This window comes from Vombatus ursinus, unplaced genomic scaffold (assembly GCF_900497805.2).
Source record: "Vombatus ursinus unplaced genomic scaffold, bare-nosed wombat genome assembly UNPS02014801.1, whole genome shotgun sequence".
Taxonomy (NCBI): domain Eukaryota; kingdom Metazoa; phylum Chordata; class Mammalia; order Diprotodontia; family Vombatidae; genus Vombatus; species Vombatus ursinus.
In genome coordinates, this window is record NW_020954579.1 from 14790841 (window position 1) to 14810992 (window position 20152).

The following is a 20152-nucleotide window of genomic DNA, read 5'->3' on the forward strand; positions in this document are numbered from 1 at the left end:
AAACCAGATTTTCCTGACTCCAGTGTTTCACTCACTACCCCATGCCAGTTTCACAGATGTATTATGTGTTGTTTGCTCTCATGGAGGCGTTAAATAAGGTGAATGGAGCAGGTCTTGTCCTTGCATGATAGGAGCTAAATGTTCTCCCACATCTTCTATTTCTGTTCCACACAGACCTTTCTCCATTCACTCAGAGGGAGGAGAATAAATGTTTTTAAAGCACCAGACACTATGCTAAGTGCTTTAAAAACATCTCATTTGATCCTCACAACTACTCTGGGAGGTAGATTCTATTATAATTCCCATTTTACATTTGAGGAAACGGAGGCAGACAGAGGTTAAGTAAGGTACTTACAGCTTCATGGAGAAGTCTATCTTGATCATCACCAGCATCATAGGATGTGTGGGAGAGGTTGTAGGGCTCTTTACTACCCAGAGGTGGAGAAGTGGGGAGAGGATTAGCATTTGGAAGAGAAGGGTCATACACTATACTATCAAGAGAGTGTGGGGGAAGTAAGGAGGAGACCTTTTCTACTGAAAGATCTTACAACCTGCAAAACCCCTGTGTGAATCTAGGTGGTATACTTGCCCACCTGCAACAGCTTGGGGCAAGGTGTGCCAGTCATCACATTGCATTCACAACCTCTTTAAATTAAATTATTCCCATTTTTTAAAATCTTTTTTCATCTTTGCCAATTTTCACAGTGTGAAATGAAATCTCAGAGTTATTTGAACCTGCATTTCTCTCACTATGACTGATTCGGAACATATTTTCATGTGATCATTTATAGTTTGCAATTCTTTTGAAAACTCTTCCCTCATATCCTTTGACCAACCACTTATCTATTGGAAGATGTTAGCATCTTATTGAAAGTCTAGTCTCTTGCCAAGGCAATTGACAGGAACAAACCTAAAGGACAAGAACCTCAGAAGAAGGCATTAACTTTGCAGGAACGGAGTAATTAAAGAGGCTAGACCCCACAACTTTTGTCTCCAAACCTACTATCCCCATCTTTTGTGGATGGTTATGTTAGTAATCCTAGGAAGGTAGGCATGTTGCTACTGGCACCACAACAGTGTGGTATTGTGAAAATACCACTGGATATGGAATCAGAGGACCTAAGGGGGAGTCCAGCCTCTGCTACTTACTACCTATGGGACAATGCTTTCACACTTGGTACAACGGACCACTCAAAGCCTGAGAATTAAGATATGTAATTTCTTTAATAAAAACATATCGGGGTGGGGAGGGAGGAAGGCAGAAAATTTGAAGCCCAAAGTTTTAAAAACATATGTTTAAAAAAAATGTTTTCACATGCAACTGGGAAATAAGAAATACAGGAAATGGGGTACAGAAATCTATCCTGCCCTACAGAAAAAATAGAAAGGGAAGGGGATAAGAGAAGCAAGGGAGAGATAAAAGGGAAGGCAGACTAGGGGAAGGGGTATTCAGAATGCATGCCATCTTGGGGGGGGGAGGGGTGAGATGGGGTGAAAATTTGGAACTCAAAATCTTGTGGAAGTGAATGTTGAAAACTAAAAGTAAATTTATTTAAAAAAAACATATTGAGTAAATGCAGTTCACAGGGAGGCAAAGGCAGCCTACCAAGGAGATAAAAGTCTTCAAGGAAGCTCCCTGGGACCTTAGGAACTCCTACAGCTATCTTTATGTACTTCTTGTCTGAAGGCTCAAAGCTGAGTTTCAGGTCAATCTGCTTGGAGGCAAAGTTCATTCAATCTGTCCCAGGTCTGCTTTATAATATCTTTAATCAACAAGCATTTAATAAGTCCTTACTGTGGGCTATGGGGCAGCTAGGTGGTGGAAGTGGATAGAGTGCATGGCCTGAAGTCAGGAAGACTCATCTTCCTCAGTTCAAATCTGTCCTTAGATACTTATTAGCTGTGTGACCCTGGGCAAGTCATTTAACCCTGTTTGCCTCAGTTTCCTCATCTCTAAGATAAGTTGGAGAAGGAATTGGCAAAGCATTCCAGTATCTTTGCCAAAAAAACTCCAAATGGGGTCAGGAAGAGTCAGGCCATGACTGAAATGTCTCAACAACACACACTAGACACTTTGGGGATACAGTGAAAGGCAAAAAACGTGGGTCCTATCTAATACATCTCCAAAGGCCTCATGATGGAAAATGCTCTCCACATCCAAAGAAAGAACTATAGAGTTTGAATGCAGATCGAAGAATGCTATTTGCTTTTTTTTTTCCTTCTGTTGTGTTTTGTTTCCTCTTTCTGGTGGTTCCTCCTATTGTTTCTATTCTTACTTACAACATCACTAATGTGAAAATATGTTTAATAGGAATGTATATGTTTAGCCTATATCAGATTGTGTGCCATCTTGGGGAAGGAGGTAGGGAGGGAGAGGTAGAAAAATTTAAAACTCAAAAGCTTATGGAAGTGATAGTTGATAAATCAAAATAAATTAATTTAAAAAATAAATTGGCAAGCTTAGAGGAAGAGAAAATAATTACTTGTTAACTGAAAAATAAAATTTTGAGAATTCACAAATTAAAAAAAAGACATGGTTCCTGCCCTTAAGGAGCTCACATCCTAAGGAGAAAGACATCATGCAAACAACTATAACAGCACTGGCCAATAAGCCCAATCCTCATGAGCTCGATTGTAGCACATAACATAAGCATGCTTGGCTAATACAATTCCCCATGTGGAAGAGCCTGGGGAGCCTGCTTCCAGGAGAATTGTGCTAATGTGCTGTTGTTGTTCATTAAATAGTAAGTAGGCCAATGTGGCTGAATCAAAGTGTGTGGGTGAGAGTTAAGTGTAAAGAGTGATGATTGGAAAGATAAGAAAAGCCAGGTTGTCACACTCTACAATCTTGACTCCATGCCCTGTAGATGGCTTTAAAAGCTAAATATATAGGGGCAGCTAGATGGTGCAGTAGATAGAGCACTGGCCCTGAAATCAAGAGGACCTGAGTTCAAATCCAGCCTCAGACTTGATGCTTATTAGCTGTGTGACCCTGGGCAGGTCACTTAACCCCAATTGCCTAAAAGAAAAAGCTAAATATGTGATTTTATATTTTATCCTGGGGATAATAGGGAACCACTGAAGTTTCTTGATTAGGAGAGTAAAATGGTTAGACCTGTGCTTTAGGAAGACCACTTTGACAGCTGCCTGGCAGGTGGCCTGGATTAGAAAGAGACTAGAGGCAGAAGGATCAACCAAAAATTTACTGCAATAGTCTACGGATGAGGTAATAAGGGCCTGCACTAGAGTGGCAGCTGTGTAAGTAGTGAGAAGTGGATGCATACAAAAGATGTCCTGAAGGTAGAAATGACTTGATGACAAGTTGGATATATGGGATGAATGCTAGTGAGAAGTAAAAGATAATACTGGAGGTGTCAACTGGTTGGTGTGGAAATATGAGAATTAACTTAATCTGTCAATAGTTGCAATAGTTCCAGTAGTGACCTGGCCCACAGTAATAGGGCAAGTCATTTGGCTTCTCTGACCTCCATTTTCTTATCTGTAAAATGGGAAGAGTGGTGGACTAAACTATTTCTCAGGTCACTTCCATCTCTAAAATCTATTATCCAAAATGTGAGATGTGTTCCCAGCAAGGGCCTGGGGGAAGGGTTTGTCTAAAAAGTTAATTTCTTATGATGCCATGTCAGTGGCCTAAGACTCCAGAAAGTGTGGCTTCTAAAAACACGTTAAGTTTAGTGAGGCAGCTAGGTGGGGCATTGGATAGAGTGCAGGGCCTGGAGTCAAGACGACCTGAGTTCAAATTCGGCCTCAGACACTTACTAGCTGTGTGACCCCAGCTAAGTCACTTAACCCTGTTTGCCTCAGTTTTCTCATCTGTAAAATGAGCTAGAGAAAGAAATGGCGAACTCCTGCAGTATCTTTGTGAAAAAAACTCCAAAAAAGAAGTCACAAAGAGTTGGACATGGCTGTAGATGACTAAACAACAGGCTCAATTGATAAGTCCTGGAATCAGCTACCACACCCTCACCCCATTTAAAGAAGAATCCAGAGGACTTGAGGGAAAGCAGGAATCACAAAATATTACAGTTGAAAAAGTCATAAGATCACAGAAACAGCTCTAGAAGTAACCTCAGAAGCTAGCTAATCCAACCCCTTTATTTTACAGATGGGGAAACTGAGGCCCAGAATGAGACAGTGATATCTTCAGGATCACACAGGCACTGAGATGCAGAACTAGGATTCTTAGTGATCATCTAAACCCCATCCTCCTTTTGTAGAAGAGGAAATTAGAGCCTGGGGAAGAAAGGTCACTTGCCCAAAGTCATACACAGCAGAGCCAAGATAAGAAAAGATATGTCAAGACTTTCTGCTACAATATGATAGTGTGGACTTGGGGCCAGTGAACCTAAGAGAACAGAAACTTCCACAGAAGCCCTTAATCTAGTTGTTCAAGAAATTAGGAGGAAGTTCAAAGATTAAAATAAGGAAAGACTCCTCCCCCTGCCAAAGTAACTTGAGAATGAGGTCAGTGAGAGTCGCATTAAAAACTATTTAAAACATTCTGTCCAAGTGAAATCAAAGTCCAAGGATCAATGTACATCTAGAAATAAGAGAAACAAGCACAAAAGAGAAAGAAAGATAAACTCCCTTTAGGGTTAATCTCTGGGATATAGAAACTGGTTACAAAAGATAAAGAAATGGGGTTTTGGTAGAGCTGGATATGTACTGCAATATTTTCATCAGGATGAAAAGACAAAAGTCCAATATTTAAGATTAATCTGTTTGGAAGTATGGAAAAAGGCAAGTGGGACAGTGGGTTTTGTCAGACTCCACCCAATGGTGGCCAGAGGAAGTGGTGACTTATCTGGGAGATGGGTTTTAAAGGCCACTTCCGGACTTGCCTCTAGTCTACACCCTTATTATGCCTTGACAAACCCCAACCCTGGATTACTGCCACCATTTGCCTCCTCCACCCCATCATCTTTCATCTTTGCCAGTTTGCATGGAGTCAGGTGAAATCTCAGAGTTGTTTTAATTTGTAGTGATTTGGAATCTGTTCTCATGTGGTCATTTATAATTTTCAATTCTTTTGAAAAACTGTATGTAACTGTTTATCTATGGGGATTGGCTTATATTTCCCAACATAACTCCCTTCTCTTTCTCCCTCAGTGGACCATCCCTTTAAATAAAGAATTAAAAAGAAAGGTTTATAAAAACTAACCCGACTCAGCATTATAAATAAGAGACACTTCCATTGTCCCCTACCTCTGCAAAGAAGGGAGGAACACGAATGGAGAATCGTTCCTAAACACCCTCATTTTATAGATGAGGAAACTGAAGACAAGAGAGGGGAAGTGATTTTTGCAAGGTACTTAGGCCCAAGTAGCAGCTCCATGAATTAAACCCAGGTTCTCCAACTAGAGGACCTCTACTGAAATTGGGGGCCTGCTACAGTAGCCACACCTAGCCTGGGAAAACAGCAGGTAGGTTACTCGTGGGTAGCTGGAGTACCATCTGGTGGCCAAAGGCTATAACTACATACTCAGCTACTTAATCTGAATTAGCTTTCCCTAGGAGGTAGGATTTCCAAGAAGACCAATGACATCATGGGCTGATGTCTTTATTTGCATATGAAATGGATTTAAGTGAGGCAGAGTTGCACAAAGTGGTCAGCTTCACTCTCTTCCAGAGTCATAGAGGTCCAGGGGCAATTAAAAAGTCAAGACAACTGGCTGTGGGCAGGGAAAAGGCACTTAATAAATTCCTGTGGATTGATCGTTGACCATATTCCATTAATCCCAGGCACAAAGTCCAATGTTATGGGACTAACTCCTTATTGGTGGAGAACAGTGCTCTAGGTGAGGGGTGGAGATCAGAAGAAAGTCTCTGGGGGACACTGACACTCTCTTCTCTCCCAACTCTGCTTCTCGCCAGCTGCAGGGTATTGATCTCCACCAATAAGGAGTGAGTCCCATGCCAAAGAGCTTTGGGATCTTGGTTACTTACCTAAAGGTCAGGTCTGACTATATCTCTTCCCTATTCAATAAACTCCAATGGCTCCCCATTACCTCTCAAATCAAATATATTGTGAAATACTCATTCAAAGTCTTCTTTCAAATTGTTTATACCCTTTGACCCAGCAATAGCACTTCTAGGGCTGTATCCCAAAGAGATCATACAAATGGGAAAAGGACCCACATGTACAAAAATGTTTATAGCAGCTCTTTTTGTGGTGGCAAAGAATTGGAAATTGAGGGGATGCCCAGAAATTGGGGAATGGCTGAATAAGTTGTGGTATATGAATGCAATGGAATACTGTTGTGCTATAAGAAATGATGAGCAAGCAGACTTCAGAAAAACATGGAAAGACTTGTATGAACTGATTGATGAGTGAAATGAGCAGAATCAGGAGAACATTGTGTATAGTAACAGTCACATTGTGGGATGACTGACTTTGATAGACTTAACTCTTCTTAGCAATGCAAGGATCTAAGACAACTCCAAAAGACTCATAATGGAAAATACTATCCACATCCAGAAAAAGAACTATGAAGTCTGAATGCAGATGGAAGCATACTATTTGCTCTCCTTTCCTTTTGTTGTTTTGTTTTATTGCTTCATTCTCATGGTTCCTCCCATTAGTTCTAATTCTTCTTTACATCATGATTAATGGGAAAATATGCTTAATATGAATGTATAAGTAGAGCCTATATCAGATTGCAAGCCATCTTGGGGAGGGAGGGAGGAGAGGGAAGGGGGAGAAGATTTAAAACTCAAAATCTTATGGAAGTGAAATATTGAAAACTAAAAATAAATAAATTATTTAAAAAAATAAAAATAAAGAGACTGAGGCAAACAGGGCTGAGTGACTTGCCCAGGGTCACATAATCGCTACATGTCTGAGGCTGGATTTGAACTTAGGTCCTCCATGATCCCAGGGCTGATGCTCTGTCCACCATACCACCTAGCCATCCGCACAGTATAATATATTTACTTTTCCATAAACATATTGTATCCCATAGTCAGGTCAGGAAGACCAGAGTTCAAATCCAGCCTCAGACATTTACCGGTTGTGACCCTGAGCAAGCCACTTAGCGTTGTTTGCCTCAGTTTCTTCATCTGTGAAGTAAGTCAGATATAAACTCCTTGAGGGCAGACAGAGACTGTCTGGTTTTCATCTTAGTATACCCAGAGCCTAGCACAGTGCTTAGCACATAGTAGATGTGCTTAATAAATACTTGTTCATTGATTGTATTTAGGGTTTGTTTATATTTGTGTGTACTCACATTTTATTTATGTAGTATGAAATTTGTTGTCTCTCCCTTTACACAAACTTCTTGCCAACAGTTTCTTTATTTGTACTTGTATTCCCAGGGTTGAACACAGTGCCTGCTAAATACTTCTTGACTAATAAATTGATTTATGAGATTAAAAAAAAAGTCTTCTTTCAAAGCCTCATTAAAGTCTCCTCATTCATTCTAAAAGTCCTTCACAATCTTATTGTTGTCGTTGTTCAGCCATTTCAGTCGTATCTGACTCTTCATTGACCACATTTGGGGTTTTCTTGGCAAAGGTATTGGAGTGCTTTGCCATTTCCTTCTCTAGCTCATTTTACAGATGAGGACACTGAGGCAAACAGGTTCAATGACTTGCCCAGGGTCATGTAGCTAATAAGTATCTGAGGCAACTTAGCTGTTGCAGTTAGGGGGGTTAGTGAGGAAGACGGTGCCTTGATCAGAAAGTAAGAAGTAAAGTGAGGCGTAGCTAGAGCTTTTCAGAAATAATAGTCTGGGAGAGATAGTCATTAATGGAAACAGCCGGGTCCCAGGGAGGGATATGTCCAGAAAGTGGAAAGATAACAAGTGTTGATCAGATTTCTTCCCTTTCTCCAATTCCTTCTCTAGCAGAAGACTTTCTCATGTTGTATTTTTAAAGGAAACTCTTAGATTGAAGTAGACCTTGCCTCAGGTCCTCTGACATTTCCCCAACAAGCCTTGGAGAAAATCTCTCCCCACTATGGGTGGCCAACAATGTAGGGTGGCTATCTAGCCAAACATACAAGGATATATTGTATACCCCTGATATTCTGAGTATCCCAAAAGTCTTAGTGCAGTTTAAAGCTTAAAGCTGCACTAAGACTTTTGGGACACCATATTCATATGTGTGTATGCATGTGTGTATACACACAAATATATATACGCACACACATATACATACATATGTGTATATATATATAGTTCCTATATGTATACATTGGAATTATATCTACATAGGAATATATAGGAGTTATATAGAGAGAGAGGTATCTATAGAAATATATATTCCTAAATGTTTTTGTGGGAAATATAGCTATATGTGGGAAATATACATGAATACAAAAATTATATATTATACATAGAAAATGTTAGTTACTATTATTATTAAATACTGGTAGAATTTATCTGCTTCCCTACCGATGGGGCACTCTCTCTCTCCCTGGGTAATAGGTCAGGGCTTGCTCAGGCTTTCAGGGGGTGTCACCAGTGTGAGTCCATCTTTTGCTTTGAAGCCTCTTTGAGTGCGATTAATTCCAAAGGAATAATGGTGAAGCGTGCCACCCACTTCTCAACAGAGAAGGGCTGGATTCAAGATAGAGAATTACATTTTCAGACACAGCTAGTGTGGGTATTTGTTTTGCTTGATTATGCATATTTGTTAAAAGCACTTTGTTTTTCCTTCTTTTTCTTTCCCAGTGGGGGTGGGGAGAAGGGCTAGGGAAGCAAAAAAAAAAAAAAAAGAGAGAGAGAGAGAGAGAGAGTCATTTAGGCATCTCATCTTTTAAAAAACGCACAGAAATATATAAAAATACTTGTAGCCATCTTTTGTGTTGGCAAAGAACTAGAAATTGAGGGAGTGCCAATCAATTGGGGAATGGCTGAGCAAGTCATGGTATATGAATGTATAACAGAATACTAATGTGTTGTAAGAAATGAGGGAGAAAGTTTCAGAAAAACCTGGGAATACTTGTATGAACTGATGCAGAGGAAAGTGATCAGAACAAGGAGAACAATTTAAAACAGGAATAATTTCAAACTCTAATCAATGCAATGATCAACTATGATTGCAGAGTATAGATGATGAAATACGCCGCCCAACAAACTCCTGGGACTAAATTTTCAGAATGAGATGCCTGTCTTTTTGGATATGACCCATATAGGAATTTATTGTGTTTGTTTTGCTTTGTTTTTGTAATGGGAGGGGTGTGTGGTGGAAAGAAATGCTTGATAATTGAAAAAAAATTTTCATTTTTAAAAATGCAGAGAGGATAAAGAAGGAAGGCCAGAAAGAAGCAGACAGCTTTCTGACCTATCAATTGAACTTATATGCTTGAAAAGAAAAGCAAGCTATTCAAAATAAAGGCTTGCAGTTTCATGTATAATCCTCTTTTTCTGTTCTACTATGTATATGGAAAGACTTGTTTTATTTGATGATTGTTAAATTCAGAATAAAAATAAATAAATTTTCAAACAAAGAAACAGGAGTGGGTGACTCAGAGCACAACTCTATACCAGAGGCAGAGGACTGGGAGATACAGACCTTTCACAACCCAGACATGTAGGATTTCAGTCCCTTCAGGAAAGGAAGGAGCAGGAGTCAGATGTTTCTCCTCATTCTCCACCCCCCCCCCCCCCCCCCCCTGGGGGTATCAGTCCTAGCTGGTACTGCTTCTGGCCAGAACTATTGATTCCTCACAAGGGTCATGGCCTAGCACTAGCATTAAAGGGAATCGGGAAGGACTTCTTGGAAAAGGTGGGATTTTAGCTGGTCACATGGAAAGGTCAACTGGACAGTGAATACTAAGCAGACAACTTAGGAGTCCTGGATTCCCTTTGGTTAGATGTTGGTCAATCAACCAATAAACCATCATGCATTTATTAAGTTCTTGCTATTTGCCAGGCACTGTGCTAAGCCCTGGAGATGCAGAGAAAGGAGGGAAGAACAGTTTCTGCCCTCAAGTTATTTATATTTTAATGCTGGTCTGAGTGGGTCATTGTAGCCACTGAATACAGATTTAGAGACCTAGTTATTTTGATTGGATGGAGAGATGCCAGTACTGGAAGTGTGCAGGGCGGAGGGAGGTTAGGAGACCTGGTTTCTAGTCCCAGTTCTAACCCTTATAACCTAGAGTAAAACATAGTACCTCTTACAGTCTACACTAACCCCATTGGTAAAATGAAGAGAATTATTCCTGTTCCAGTATAAAGGCACTACAAGCACTGGATTCCTTGGATAAATAGCTGGTGCTTCTCAGAGGCAGAGGTGCTAGAGTCTGGCAGATGAAGACCATCGGTCAGAGCTGAGGTCTCAAGCTGGGGTTCCCCAAGATGGATGCTCTTTGTTCCTGTTGTCCAGGTAGGTGTGGCAGTCAATTTCTGGACTCAAGCTCATTTGTGCCCTTTTAAAACACATTCCAGGGGCAGCTAGGTGGCACAGTGGATAGAGCACTGGCCCTGGATTCAGGAGGACCTAAGTTCAAATCCGACCTCAGACACATAACACTTACTAGCTGTGTGACCCTGGGCGAGTCACTTAACCCCATTGCCTAACCAAAAACAAACAAAAAAAAAAACCAAAACCACATTCCATTCCAGGGCCATTAAGACAAGTTGACATTGCTCTTTAGCCAGCTAACGGTAAGCACTGACCATGGCTGCCAGGTGCTATGTCAAGTTTAAGGACTTTCTCTTTCTCCTGTTCATCTCCTCAAGGATATGTTAACAACTCTAATCAGAAATGATTATATACTCACAAAGTTCCAAAAAAGGTGTGAATGAGTATAGTCTGAGCACCACGCATGTGTGCTGGCACAACAGTAAGATGCAAGGTGGATAATTTTCCTGCATGCCCCTTTTCCATCCAACCCTGTCCCCCATCCTGCCACACTCTACACATGTGATAACCACCTTGGCTTTGGTACGAAGGTTGTTAGAAGCACTCTGGGGAGAGCTGGGTTCTGTCCCACATGAGAGGGAGATAGGTGGTGTGGGGGTGTATTTGAGACAGCTTAATTCAAACAGGTATGGTTTTGGTTTTGCCAATTTGACAGCTTTGGCCTGGAGAAATATTATCCGGATGGCCCTCTGGGGGTAAGAGAACAAAATGATCAGCTATTGGCAAAGAACCAGAAACTGAGGGGGTGTGTATCACTTGGGGAATGACTGAGCAAATTAGGGCATATATATGAATGTATAATGGAATACTAGTGTGTTGTAAGAAATGAAGGGGACAGTTTTTGCCCTGTTGGACCCTTTTGATAAGAGAGGAATCTGAAACACTTGGGCCTTTCTGTGTCTTGTCTTTGTTGAGTTTAACTTTCTAGAAAGAGAATGACAACTCGACTGAGCCAAGGGAACTGAAATCTCAGCTCTCCTGGCCTTGGAGCCAGAGTGGAGCACATCCTTCCAGAGTGCCTTCCTGAGGCAGCCTCTTCCATGAGGGTTATCTGGGAGACTCATTTTCCATTTCTTTCCTCCTCTTGAAGAAAGCCAGGGAAACCAGGTGGTAAAGATGAGGAGGGAGAGCACTGGACACATGGGACACAGCCAGGAAAAATGTCCAGTCGGAGGAGAGGTGTCTTGTGTGAGAAATATCAAAGGAAGCTGGTGTTACTATATCACAGAATCCATGGGAAGGCGAGGTGTAAGAAGATTAGAAAGGATGTGACTAAGCTTGTGGAGTGGGCAGCTAGGTGACACAATGGATAGAGTGCTAGGTCTGGAATCAGGAAGACTCATCTTCCTGAGGTCAAAACTGGCCTTGGTTTCCTCAATTATAAAATGAAGATAATAATAGAGACAGTATTTGTAAAGCACTTAGCATAGTGGCTGGCACATAGTAGGAGCTTAATAAATGCTTTTTCCTTGAAATTCAAAACGTAACAAAAAATAAAAAAAATGCTTGTTTTTTCCTTCCAGCCTCAGTTCTGGAACTATGAACTATGATCAAAACAACTCTGCCATTTTAATGTGGAAATATGTTTTGCATGATTTCACATGTACAATGGGTATTGTGTTTTTTTTTTATCTTCTCAATCTCAATGGATGGGGGAGAGGTAGAGGGAGAGAGAAAACTTATAACTGAAAGTAAAAATCAAATAAATGAAAAAAAAAACAACCACTCTGTCATTGTTCCTGTATGAGTGACTCAATCTATTCCTCTTTTACCCTTCTTAGTATAAATTTAACTTTTTGACTAAGGTCCCCTCTCTGGCCACCACTCCCTTTGTCTTGTCTCTCCCATTAGAATTCTTCTTAAGGGCAGGGACCCTCTTTATTTTTGTATTTAATAATAATAATAGCTAACACATATGTATAGTATAGTTTTTGTATTCCCATATATATCCTACATATACAATATAGGAATGCATATTCCTATACATAGATATGTATCTACATATAGTTCCTATACATCCATATATTCCTATATAGATAGTTCCTATGTTCCTATGGGAACTATATCTATATACACATATATATGTATATATGTGTGTGTATATAATTTGTGTTAATATATATAGGATATCCCAAAAGTCTTAGAGCAGTTTTTAAGCTTAAAATGAGGTGATGCAGTTTGGGGTTGCTGGGCATCCCAAAATGTCAGGGTTCAGGGCAGCCACAGAACTAAACCCTTTTTCTTTTTGGCAGTTCTGGTTAAGTGACTTGCCCAGGGTCACACAGCTAGTAAGTGTGAAGTGTTTGGTCTGAGGCCAGATTTGAATTCAGGTTCTCCTGACTCTAGGGCCAGTGCTCTGTCCACTGAACCACCTAGCTGCTCCAACTCAACCCTTTTTTTCAGTCAAGCGACAAGGTTTATTCTAATGCCAATAGAAGTGGGCAGGGTTCTTAGTGAACCAGTTACTTAATGGGGGTGAGACTGACCGCTTATATACAAAAGGGATAGTGAAAGGATCTGGATGGGTTTACGGGTGCTAAGTAATCTGTGGAGGGCCACGAGCAACAGTGAATGACTCTCAGGTAGGCTAAATAGGTGACCTGGATGGGATTAAAGAGTGGTAGGTATATTCCAGCAGTCTGGGGTGGGCCAAGGGCAACAGTGAAAGGAATGTCAAGTAAGCTAATTAAATGATCCAGGTGGACTGAGGTGGGCCAGCTCCCTTGGGCTGAGGCGCCAGTGGTCTGGGCTGCTGAAATGTCCGGCACAATTCAGGGACTGGGTTGCTTTCGAAGACATGGTCTTCTTTTAGGGGTCCAGGTCCCATCACCCCATCAGAGGGATATACAATACATCTTTTATTCTTGTGTTAATATATAAGATGACTTTTATACTTGTGTGGTTATATAGGATGATTTTTGGTACACCCTGTTTATCACAGATATATTATTAGAGATGACTCTCACCTCCACTGACAATTTTCCTTATCTATAACTGCGTTGATTTTGTTCGTTAACTGTCAACCCCATACTTTGCACGTCTGCAGGAATGCAAAGCCCGCCCTCCTCCCTTTCGGGGAGCCCAGCAGCGGTTCCCTCGCACTCATACAGGCTGATCGCCCTCCTCTTTCCCCAGCCAGACTCTCCTCTCGGCAGAGGAAACTAGACCTACCCGCCGCCACCGCCACCCTACGTTTGCAAAAGGTGAGACTAAGGGAGGAGCAATTTTCAGGGCGAAACGGATCTAGCCTGGGGCTTTAACTTCCCGGGGCCTCAACTTCCTCCTCTGTAAAATCAGGGGACTGGTATCCGAGGTCCCTTCTAGCTCTGTATCTGAGCTATGGCCCCACGAACCCCACGAACCCCACGAACCCCACGAACCCCGCGAACGGGGTGGCAGTCGCCCACTCCTGCCTAGCTGCAGCCACACAGGCATGAGCTCGCCCGAACGTCCGTCCTGTGCCCCCGGGGTAGAAACTGGGCGGAATTCGATTAGGGGGAGGAGCGTGAAGCGTCTGACAGATAGAATATCGGTGCCTCCAAAGGTTCGGAAGCTGGAATGTTCCCGGGAGGGGCCGATGCATCCGGAACGGGACCGGCAGGGGCGGGATAGTGAACGCCCAGCACTAAGCTCCGCCCAGGAGCATGCTAGCCTGATTAGGGTGGCCTTCGCTAGACCCTCAGTCTGCATCTTTGCGCCGTAGGGAGAGCACCATGGCTGCTTCCTGGGAGCCTGAAGTCGGTGCGCTTTTGGAAGAGGCCCGGAGGACCTTCCACAAGGAGTTTGGATCTGCACCCACCCTGGCGGTGTCGGCCCCCGGCCGGGTCAATCTGATCGGAGAGCACACGGACTACAACGATGGCCTGGTGCTGCCCATGGTGAGGGTCCCGGAGTTCGAGGGAGGGTGGATGGAGGAACCTTACAGATCTCCGCGACCCTGACCCCCCCTCTTTTCTCCGCTTTTTCTGTTAAAAGTTTCTTAAGGGAAACTGCCGCACCCAAGTTACTGTAGCAAGGGAACTGGCCCCTTGTTCCTCATGCAAGGGAACGAGCCCCTTGTGCAAGGGAACGCTCCCCTTGTGCAAAGGAACACTTGCTCCTAGTGCGAGTCCGGAGAGGATTCCTCTTGCATCCAGTTCTGTGCCTTTGGGGACTGCTGGGCTTGGGGGTGAGGGCCCGCTGGGCGAGTAGCCGGGCTGGTTCGGGATTGTGGCCTTCTCCCATCTTACTGGGAAGGAAGAAGAGGGATTCTCTGGGGAAACAAATTTCCTGGGAGAAAATGTGACCCGGTTGCAGCTGCTGCGCCTGCTCCCAGGCTTTCAGTGCATCCTCCTGGGTTGCCTGCTCCGGGGAATATAGAGGCGGCGTTTTCAAAAATCAGGGGCTCGTTTTGGAGAGGTTAGGATGGAATCCCTTCTGCCGCTGGACAGACACTCTGAGGTTCCTGTACTCTAGAACAGGGGTGGGGAACCTGCGGTCTGAGGCCACACGTGGTCCTCTAGGTCCTCAAGTGCGGCCCTTTGACAGGATCCATACTTACTGAAGTTTAGGGTCGCAGAATAAGATAAACTATAAAAATTTAAAGCTGAAAAGGACTTGAGAGAGCTTCTAGTATGGAGCCTTTCTTTTGCCTGAGGCCCAGAAGTCATGTAAGTAGTTCTGGCACAACCTAGGACAGGAGTGGGGAACCTGGCCTTCAGGCCACAGGTTCCCCACCACCGACCTATGAAGCCTTCCCAATCCAAGGCCCTTTCTGCTATCCTGTATATTGCTGTTTAAAAAGTCAGATGTTTAGGTTCAAAGTTACTCTCCCCATTCAAGCGATCTGGGCCCCTTTGCTTTTGTTTTCACTCTGACCTCTTCCCCTTTACTATACAGTAGTGGGAGCCCCTGCTTCATGGGGCAGAGTCCAGACCTGTGTTTATTGTATCAGTTGGCCTGATCCCTGAAGATCCAGGAGGGTTGGGGGGTGGGGAGGTGTAGAGGCCCCCACTGCCAGTTTGGTGCTAACAGTTTTTCGGGGGACCATCTCCTCCCCCCCCCCCACCCCCAGTCAGGTGACTATAGAGATCAGTTCCCATTTCAGAGTCCAGGGAACCCAGAACAGTTTGGTGGGAAGGGGAGTCCAAGGCCTGGGCTTCCTGGATTATCTGTTCTTGGCACTCTCCTAATTTTTAAACATTCAGGAAGGTCCTAATGGATACCATAGGCTAAGACCTTTCTCTTCTTCCTCCCTCACCAGGCTCTGGAGCTTGTGACAGTGATGGTAGGAATTCCACGGTTGGATGGTCTCATCTCTCTCGTGACAACCTCTGAGTATGCTGATGAGCCAAGGCAGGTAGAGTTCCCAGTACCCACAGCAGAGCAGCCTCTGGAACCTGGGATGCCACGTTGGGCCAACTATGTGAAGGGGGTGATACAGCATTACCCAGGTATGTGATAGGGAGGAAGGAAGGAGAGAGATCCTTGTGGACAATAACTATATTCTCTGGGAACTGATGGATGAGACACAGTTTATAATGGAGGAGCTGACACCTAGGCAGGGTGGGGGCAACTTTCCCTGATACCAGGCCACCCTACCCCTCTAGCTATTAGGGCATAACAGTTCTTTTACATCCAACTACTACTACTACCTACATAGGTCTCACCTTTGACTTCTTGGACCTAGGTAGCCTCATCTCACAGCCCCCTAATTCTTTCCCCCTAATTTTTTTCCCTAGCAGCTGGTCCCCTCCCTGGCTTCAGTGCAGTGGTGGCCAGCTCAGTGCCTCTGGGGGGTGGACTGTCCAGTTCTGCATCCCTGGAAGTGGCAACTTACACCTTCTTGCAGCAGCTTTGCCCAGGTACTTTGCCCAGGCCCCAGCTTCCCTGCCCTTTCTCACTTAGAATCCCTAACTACTGGAGAAACTTTATTCTTACCGTGGCTTAAGGGAGGGGGTTAGGAATCTTTCCCTGGGTCCCCCACCTTGGAGCTGATTCTTCCCCTTAAAGCCTTATTACTGCCCTTGCACCCTGGACCAACACTAAACAAGGGACCCCAGGGGCAACCTCCTTCCTTGTTTCCTTGTAACCTACTTAGCCCTAGTTCTCCCTCTATATCCCATCTATGTGTCATAGACTCTGGGGCAGCAGCCACACGTGCCCAGGTGTGTCAGCGGGCAGAGCACAGCTTTGCAGGGGTGCCCTGTGGCATCATGGACCAGCTCATTTCACTGTTCGGGCAGAAGGGCCATGCACTGCTCATTGATTGCAGGTCAGGGACTTTGTTCCTCTTCCACACTCTGTATTCCTGGCTTCTCTGCTGCTTCTCTTATCCTGGTGTTCTCACCCAGCCCAGAAAGGGCATAAGGGTGGCCTTTTCCTGTGCCTCTAGGGGTGGATGGTGCCCATTAAATGACATGAGATGTGAACCCTTGGTCTTTTTTCTGTCCCCAGGTCCCTAGAGACACGCCCGGTGCCCTTGTCAGACCCCGGGGTAGCTGTGCTCATTACCAACTCCAACGTCCGTCACTCACTTGGTTCCAGTGAGTACCCTATACGGCGACGTCAGTGTGAATTGGCTGCCAAGGCACTGGGCAAGAAGAGTCTGCGAGAAGTAGACATGAAAGATCTAGAGGGTGAGGGATGGGTAATATTGTTGGGGAAACGAGCAGGGTGATGGGCAGAGTGAGTGTGTGTGTGTGTGTGTGTGTGTGTGTGTGTGTGAGAGACTATGTGACTATCCAGGAGTCCTTCGCGTGAGCTTCCCTCCTGGCCACCAATACTACCAAACCTAGTAATCCTGAGACCTACCCAGAGACCCTTGCCATAATCTGCACTCAGACATCGGGGAGCCCTATAGACACTCTTCCTCCTCAGGGCACCCCACTCCTACCGTAGCGTGTCAGGCATTGCTGAGACTCGTTTTCTCTTAGCTGGGAAGGAGCTGCTCACCAAGGAGGAACACCGGCGGGCACGGCACGTTGTGGGTGAGATTCAGCGCACATCTGAGGCTGCAGCTGCTCTGAGTGCAAGTAACTACAAAGCTTTTGGCCGACTCATGGTGGAAAGCCACAACTCTCTCAGGTAGCCCTGGGTGCCTTCCCACATCTAGCACAACAGATGTCCCCTGAGTCTGGGCTCTTCCTGGCTCCTTCCCCAAACCTTACATAACCTTGTGACTTGTCCAGGGATGACTATGAGGTGAGCTGCCCTGAGCTGGATCAGTTGGTGACGCTGGCCCTCTCCGTACCTGGAGTGTACGGCAGTCGCATGACTGGAGGCGGCTTCGGTGGCTGTACGGTCACCCTCCTGGAGGCAGATGCAGCGACCAGAGCCATGCAGCATATCCAGGTAGGTAGCCATCTGGGGGTAGCGGGAGTGAAGAAGGGGGTCCTGGGCTCTTGTACTCAGACCCTTTTTCTTCCACAGGAACAATACAAAGGGACTGCCACCTTCTATCTCTCGAAAGCAGCTGATGGGGCCAAGGTACAGCCTTTGTGAAGGGTCATTGTAGATAGAAGTACAAGCTGGACACCTCACACCTGAGAGGACCTTTCCCTGGGTGGGTGATGGACGACGATGGGGGAAGCCATCTGTGTATGAGCCATTAAATCACTAATAGATTTCTACAGCTTGGAGTGTTGTATTCTGGGAAAGCAATTCAGGGACCAGAGAGGGCATTCTATCAAAGATGATAGGCCTCTCTGCTCCCAGGGGGCTGGCATAATGTTGGGTCCTGGAGGCATGAAGATGGAAGAGCCCATTGGTAGCAAAAACATTTATTATTAAGTGGCACGACAAAGATTAGAGGCCCCCCTCCCCCCCTCCACGCTCTGACCTGCCTCAGCTCTTTGGTTACAAATTGGGTTTGGAGCTAGAGGAAAGGCCAGGCCTCTGGGATAGCATTCCCATTAACTGCACCCTCATTCCCCCCTGCCCCACAAGGAGTCCGTACCCCTACTTTGCCCCCTTGAGGATGAGCAGAGTTGGGTTGGCAAAGAGTAATGATTCCCTCACCCCCTCCAGGAAGCAACACAGGCTGAATTAGGAGAAAGAAGGAAGGTGGTGGGGGAAGGTGCGCTGGTATCTATGGGACTCTCATGTCTGGAAGAATTGGTGTTCCACCTGCTTGGTTAAGGTGCCGCTAGATGTCAATGTTCGGCTCACAAATTCCTGAGTCACATGGCGAGTGAGGGAGCTGCCAGCCTCCATCTGCTGGGTCCTCAGGGCCAGTCCATCTGCAGGGGATAAGCAGAGTTGGAGGTAAGAGCTCTAGGCGCATTCTAGGAGCCTCTCCCTTGTCACTCACTTCATCCCCAAAAAATGTAATTAGTGAGTTGTCTCACAGTTGTATTCCTGCCAGAAAGGACCAGTCCCAGCCTGGCCAGGTCCACCCCTCCCACAAATACCAAGCCTCACCTGCTAAGAAGGGCTTTGTGATGCTGGAGTGGGTGGCTGTGGTGATGCTGCTGTACTTGCTGGGAAACTCAGATATCTCCTGCTGCAGCCCAAGGTGTCCCAGCTGTGGAAAGGGACCTGGAACAGGAATCGCCAGGGGAAGTCATGGCAATGTTAGGAGGTTGTTCAGGGGCGCCAGGGAAAGAACAGAAAGGCGAGGCTGGGGAAGGGTCCTCGACCTACCTCCTTCTTGAGACTCAATGGTGATGATACCCTCACGCTCCGGCCCAAAACCTTGTGTTGTCTTGGCCTGGACTTTGAATTTGTAAGGCACGTTCTCACTCAGACCTGGCACTGTCAGCCGGTTCTCCAGGCTGTCGCCATCCACCTGGAAGGTAGTGGATGGACCTGAAGGGAGATGTGGGTGGGTCAAGAGCAAGGTTAGGAGCTCCTTCACTTCCTAAATGTCCCCTCTCTGTCCTCCCTCTGCTAGTCCCACTTCGTAGGGTCCCTCCCTTTTTTCTGGTAGAGATTAGATAAAGTTGGGATCCCTGGGTGTGAGAGCCATGGGCAGCTACCTCCTTGGGCCATCTCACAGGTCACCAGGTACCCCAGAATGTCCCCATTGGGCCGACGTGGTCGTTCCCAGCTCATCTGCAGAGAGTCCGGACTTAGAGCTGTGAATACCAAGGGGCCCGGGGCACTGGGAGTGCTCAGGGTGAAGGTTGAACCTGAAGAAAGAGTAGGGGTGAGATTCAGTCAATAAACATTAAGTGCCCACTGTGCCAGGTACTGTGCTAACTTTGAGAAAGAGAGGGGGTATGGAAATAAGAGGGGAGCCTCTCTTGCATTGTGCTCAGTCAAGCCCAATTTAGCTTCCCAAGTAAAAAATGAGTGGGGGGCAGGAAGGTTGGTCTCACCTGGCAGAGGACAGAGTGGGCTTTGGGGGTGCACCTGGGACTCAATGGTGATGACACCCTCACGCTCTGGACCCCAGCCTTCCTGGCTCTGTGCCCGGACACGGAAGACATAGGAGTGATTAGGCAGGAGGTCTTCCACCACTACGGAGGTCTGGTGAGGTTCGGGAATGTGTAGCCTGTGTAGCTCACCTTGGGGAGGGAATGAACAAAAGGGAGTGGGTCACCATCACACCTTGGGGTCCAAGACCCCGCACTGGAATATTTTTCTTCCAGTCCTGTTCACTTTGTGACATGCTGCCTCACAGATGGCATGAAAGGGCTTCCCTGGACCAGATTTCTATTTGTGAGCAGGTGGGTTGACAATACTGGGATGGGACCAGACCCAGTGAGGGCCTTTGAAATGCAAAAATGAGAAGAAAAGGGAAAGAATAGAACTGGAAGAGGAGAAGGAAGAAAGACCA

The 20152-nt window shown here is 45.3% G+C and overlaps 2 protein-coding genes across 6 annotated transcripts in view; one reads left to right on the plus strand and one right to left on the minus strand.

The window, feature by feature from the left end:
- The first annotated feature begins 10114 nt into the window (after window positions 1–10114).
- On the plus strand, window positions 10115–18004 carry GALK1 (galactokinase 1). Of its 3 annotated transcripts, none has more exons than XM_027872662.1 (10): window positions 10115–10353; window positions 13439–13595; window positions 14096–14270; window positions 15635–15824; window positions 16113–16235; window positions 16510–16645; window positions 16828–17009; window positions 17307–17457; window positions 17562–17724; window positions 17803–18004. In XM_027872662.1, exons 3-10 carry the CDS (start codon window positions 14106–14108, stop codon window positions 17872–17874), a joined length of 1182 nt encoding a protein of 393 aa, XP_027728463.1. In that variant the 5' UTR covers window positions 10115–10353; window positions 13439–13595; window positions 14096–14105; the 3' UTR covers window positions 17875–18004. The 3 variants fall into 3 exon arrangements, with proteins under 3 accessions (XP_027728463.1, XP_027728465.1, XP_027728464.1); XM_027872664.1 differs by having other exon boundaries at window positions 10116–10353; window positions 16116–16235; XM_027872663.1 differs by lacking the exons at window positions 10115–10353; window positions 13439–13595 and having other exon boundaries at window positions 13998–14270.
- Window positions 18005–18144: 140 nt separating this feature from the next.
- ITGB4 (integrin subunit beta 4) overlaps window positions 18145–20152 on the minus strand; it is a 45820-nt gene continuing 43812 nt past the window's right edge. For all 3 annotated transcript variants that reach the window (XM_027872787.1, XM_027872786.1, XM_027872785.1), the window contains 5 exons: window positions 19692–19880; window positions 19350–19502; window positions 19015–19179; window positions 18793–18909; window positions 18145–18611 (listed from right to left, as the gene is read on the minus strand). In XM_027872787.1, the coding sequence (XP_027728588.1) occupies window positions 18472–18611; window positions 18793–18909; window positions 19015–19179; window positions 19350–19502; window positions 19692–19880 (764 nt within the window). In that variant the 3' untranslated portion in view covers window positions 18145–18471. The remainder of the gene's footprint in view (window positions 18612–18792; window positions 18910–19014; window positions 19180–19349; window positions 19503–19691; window positions 19881–20152) is intronic.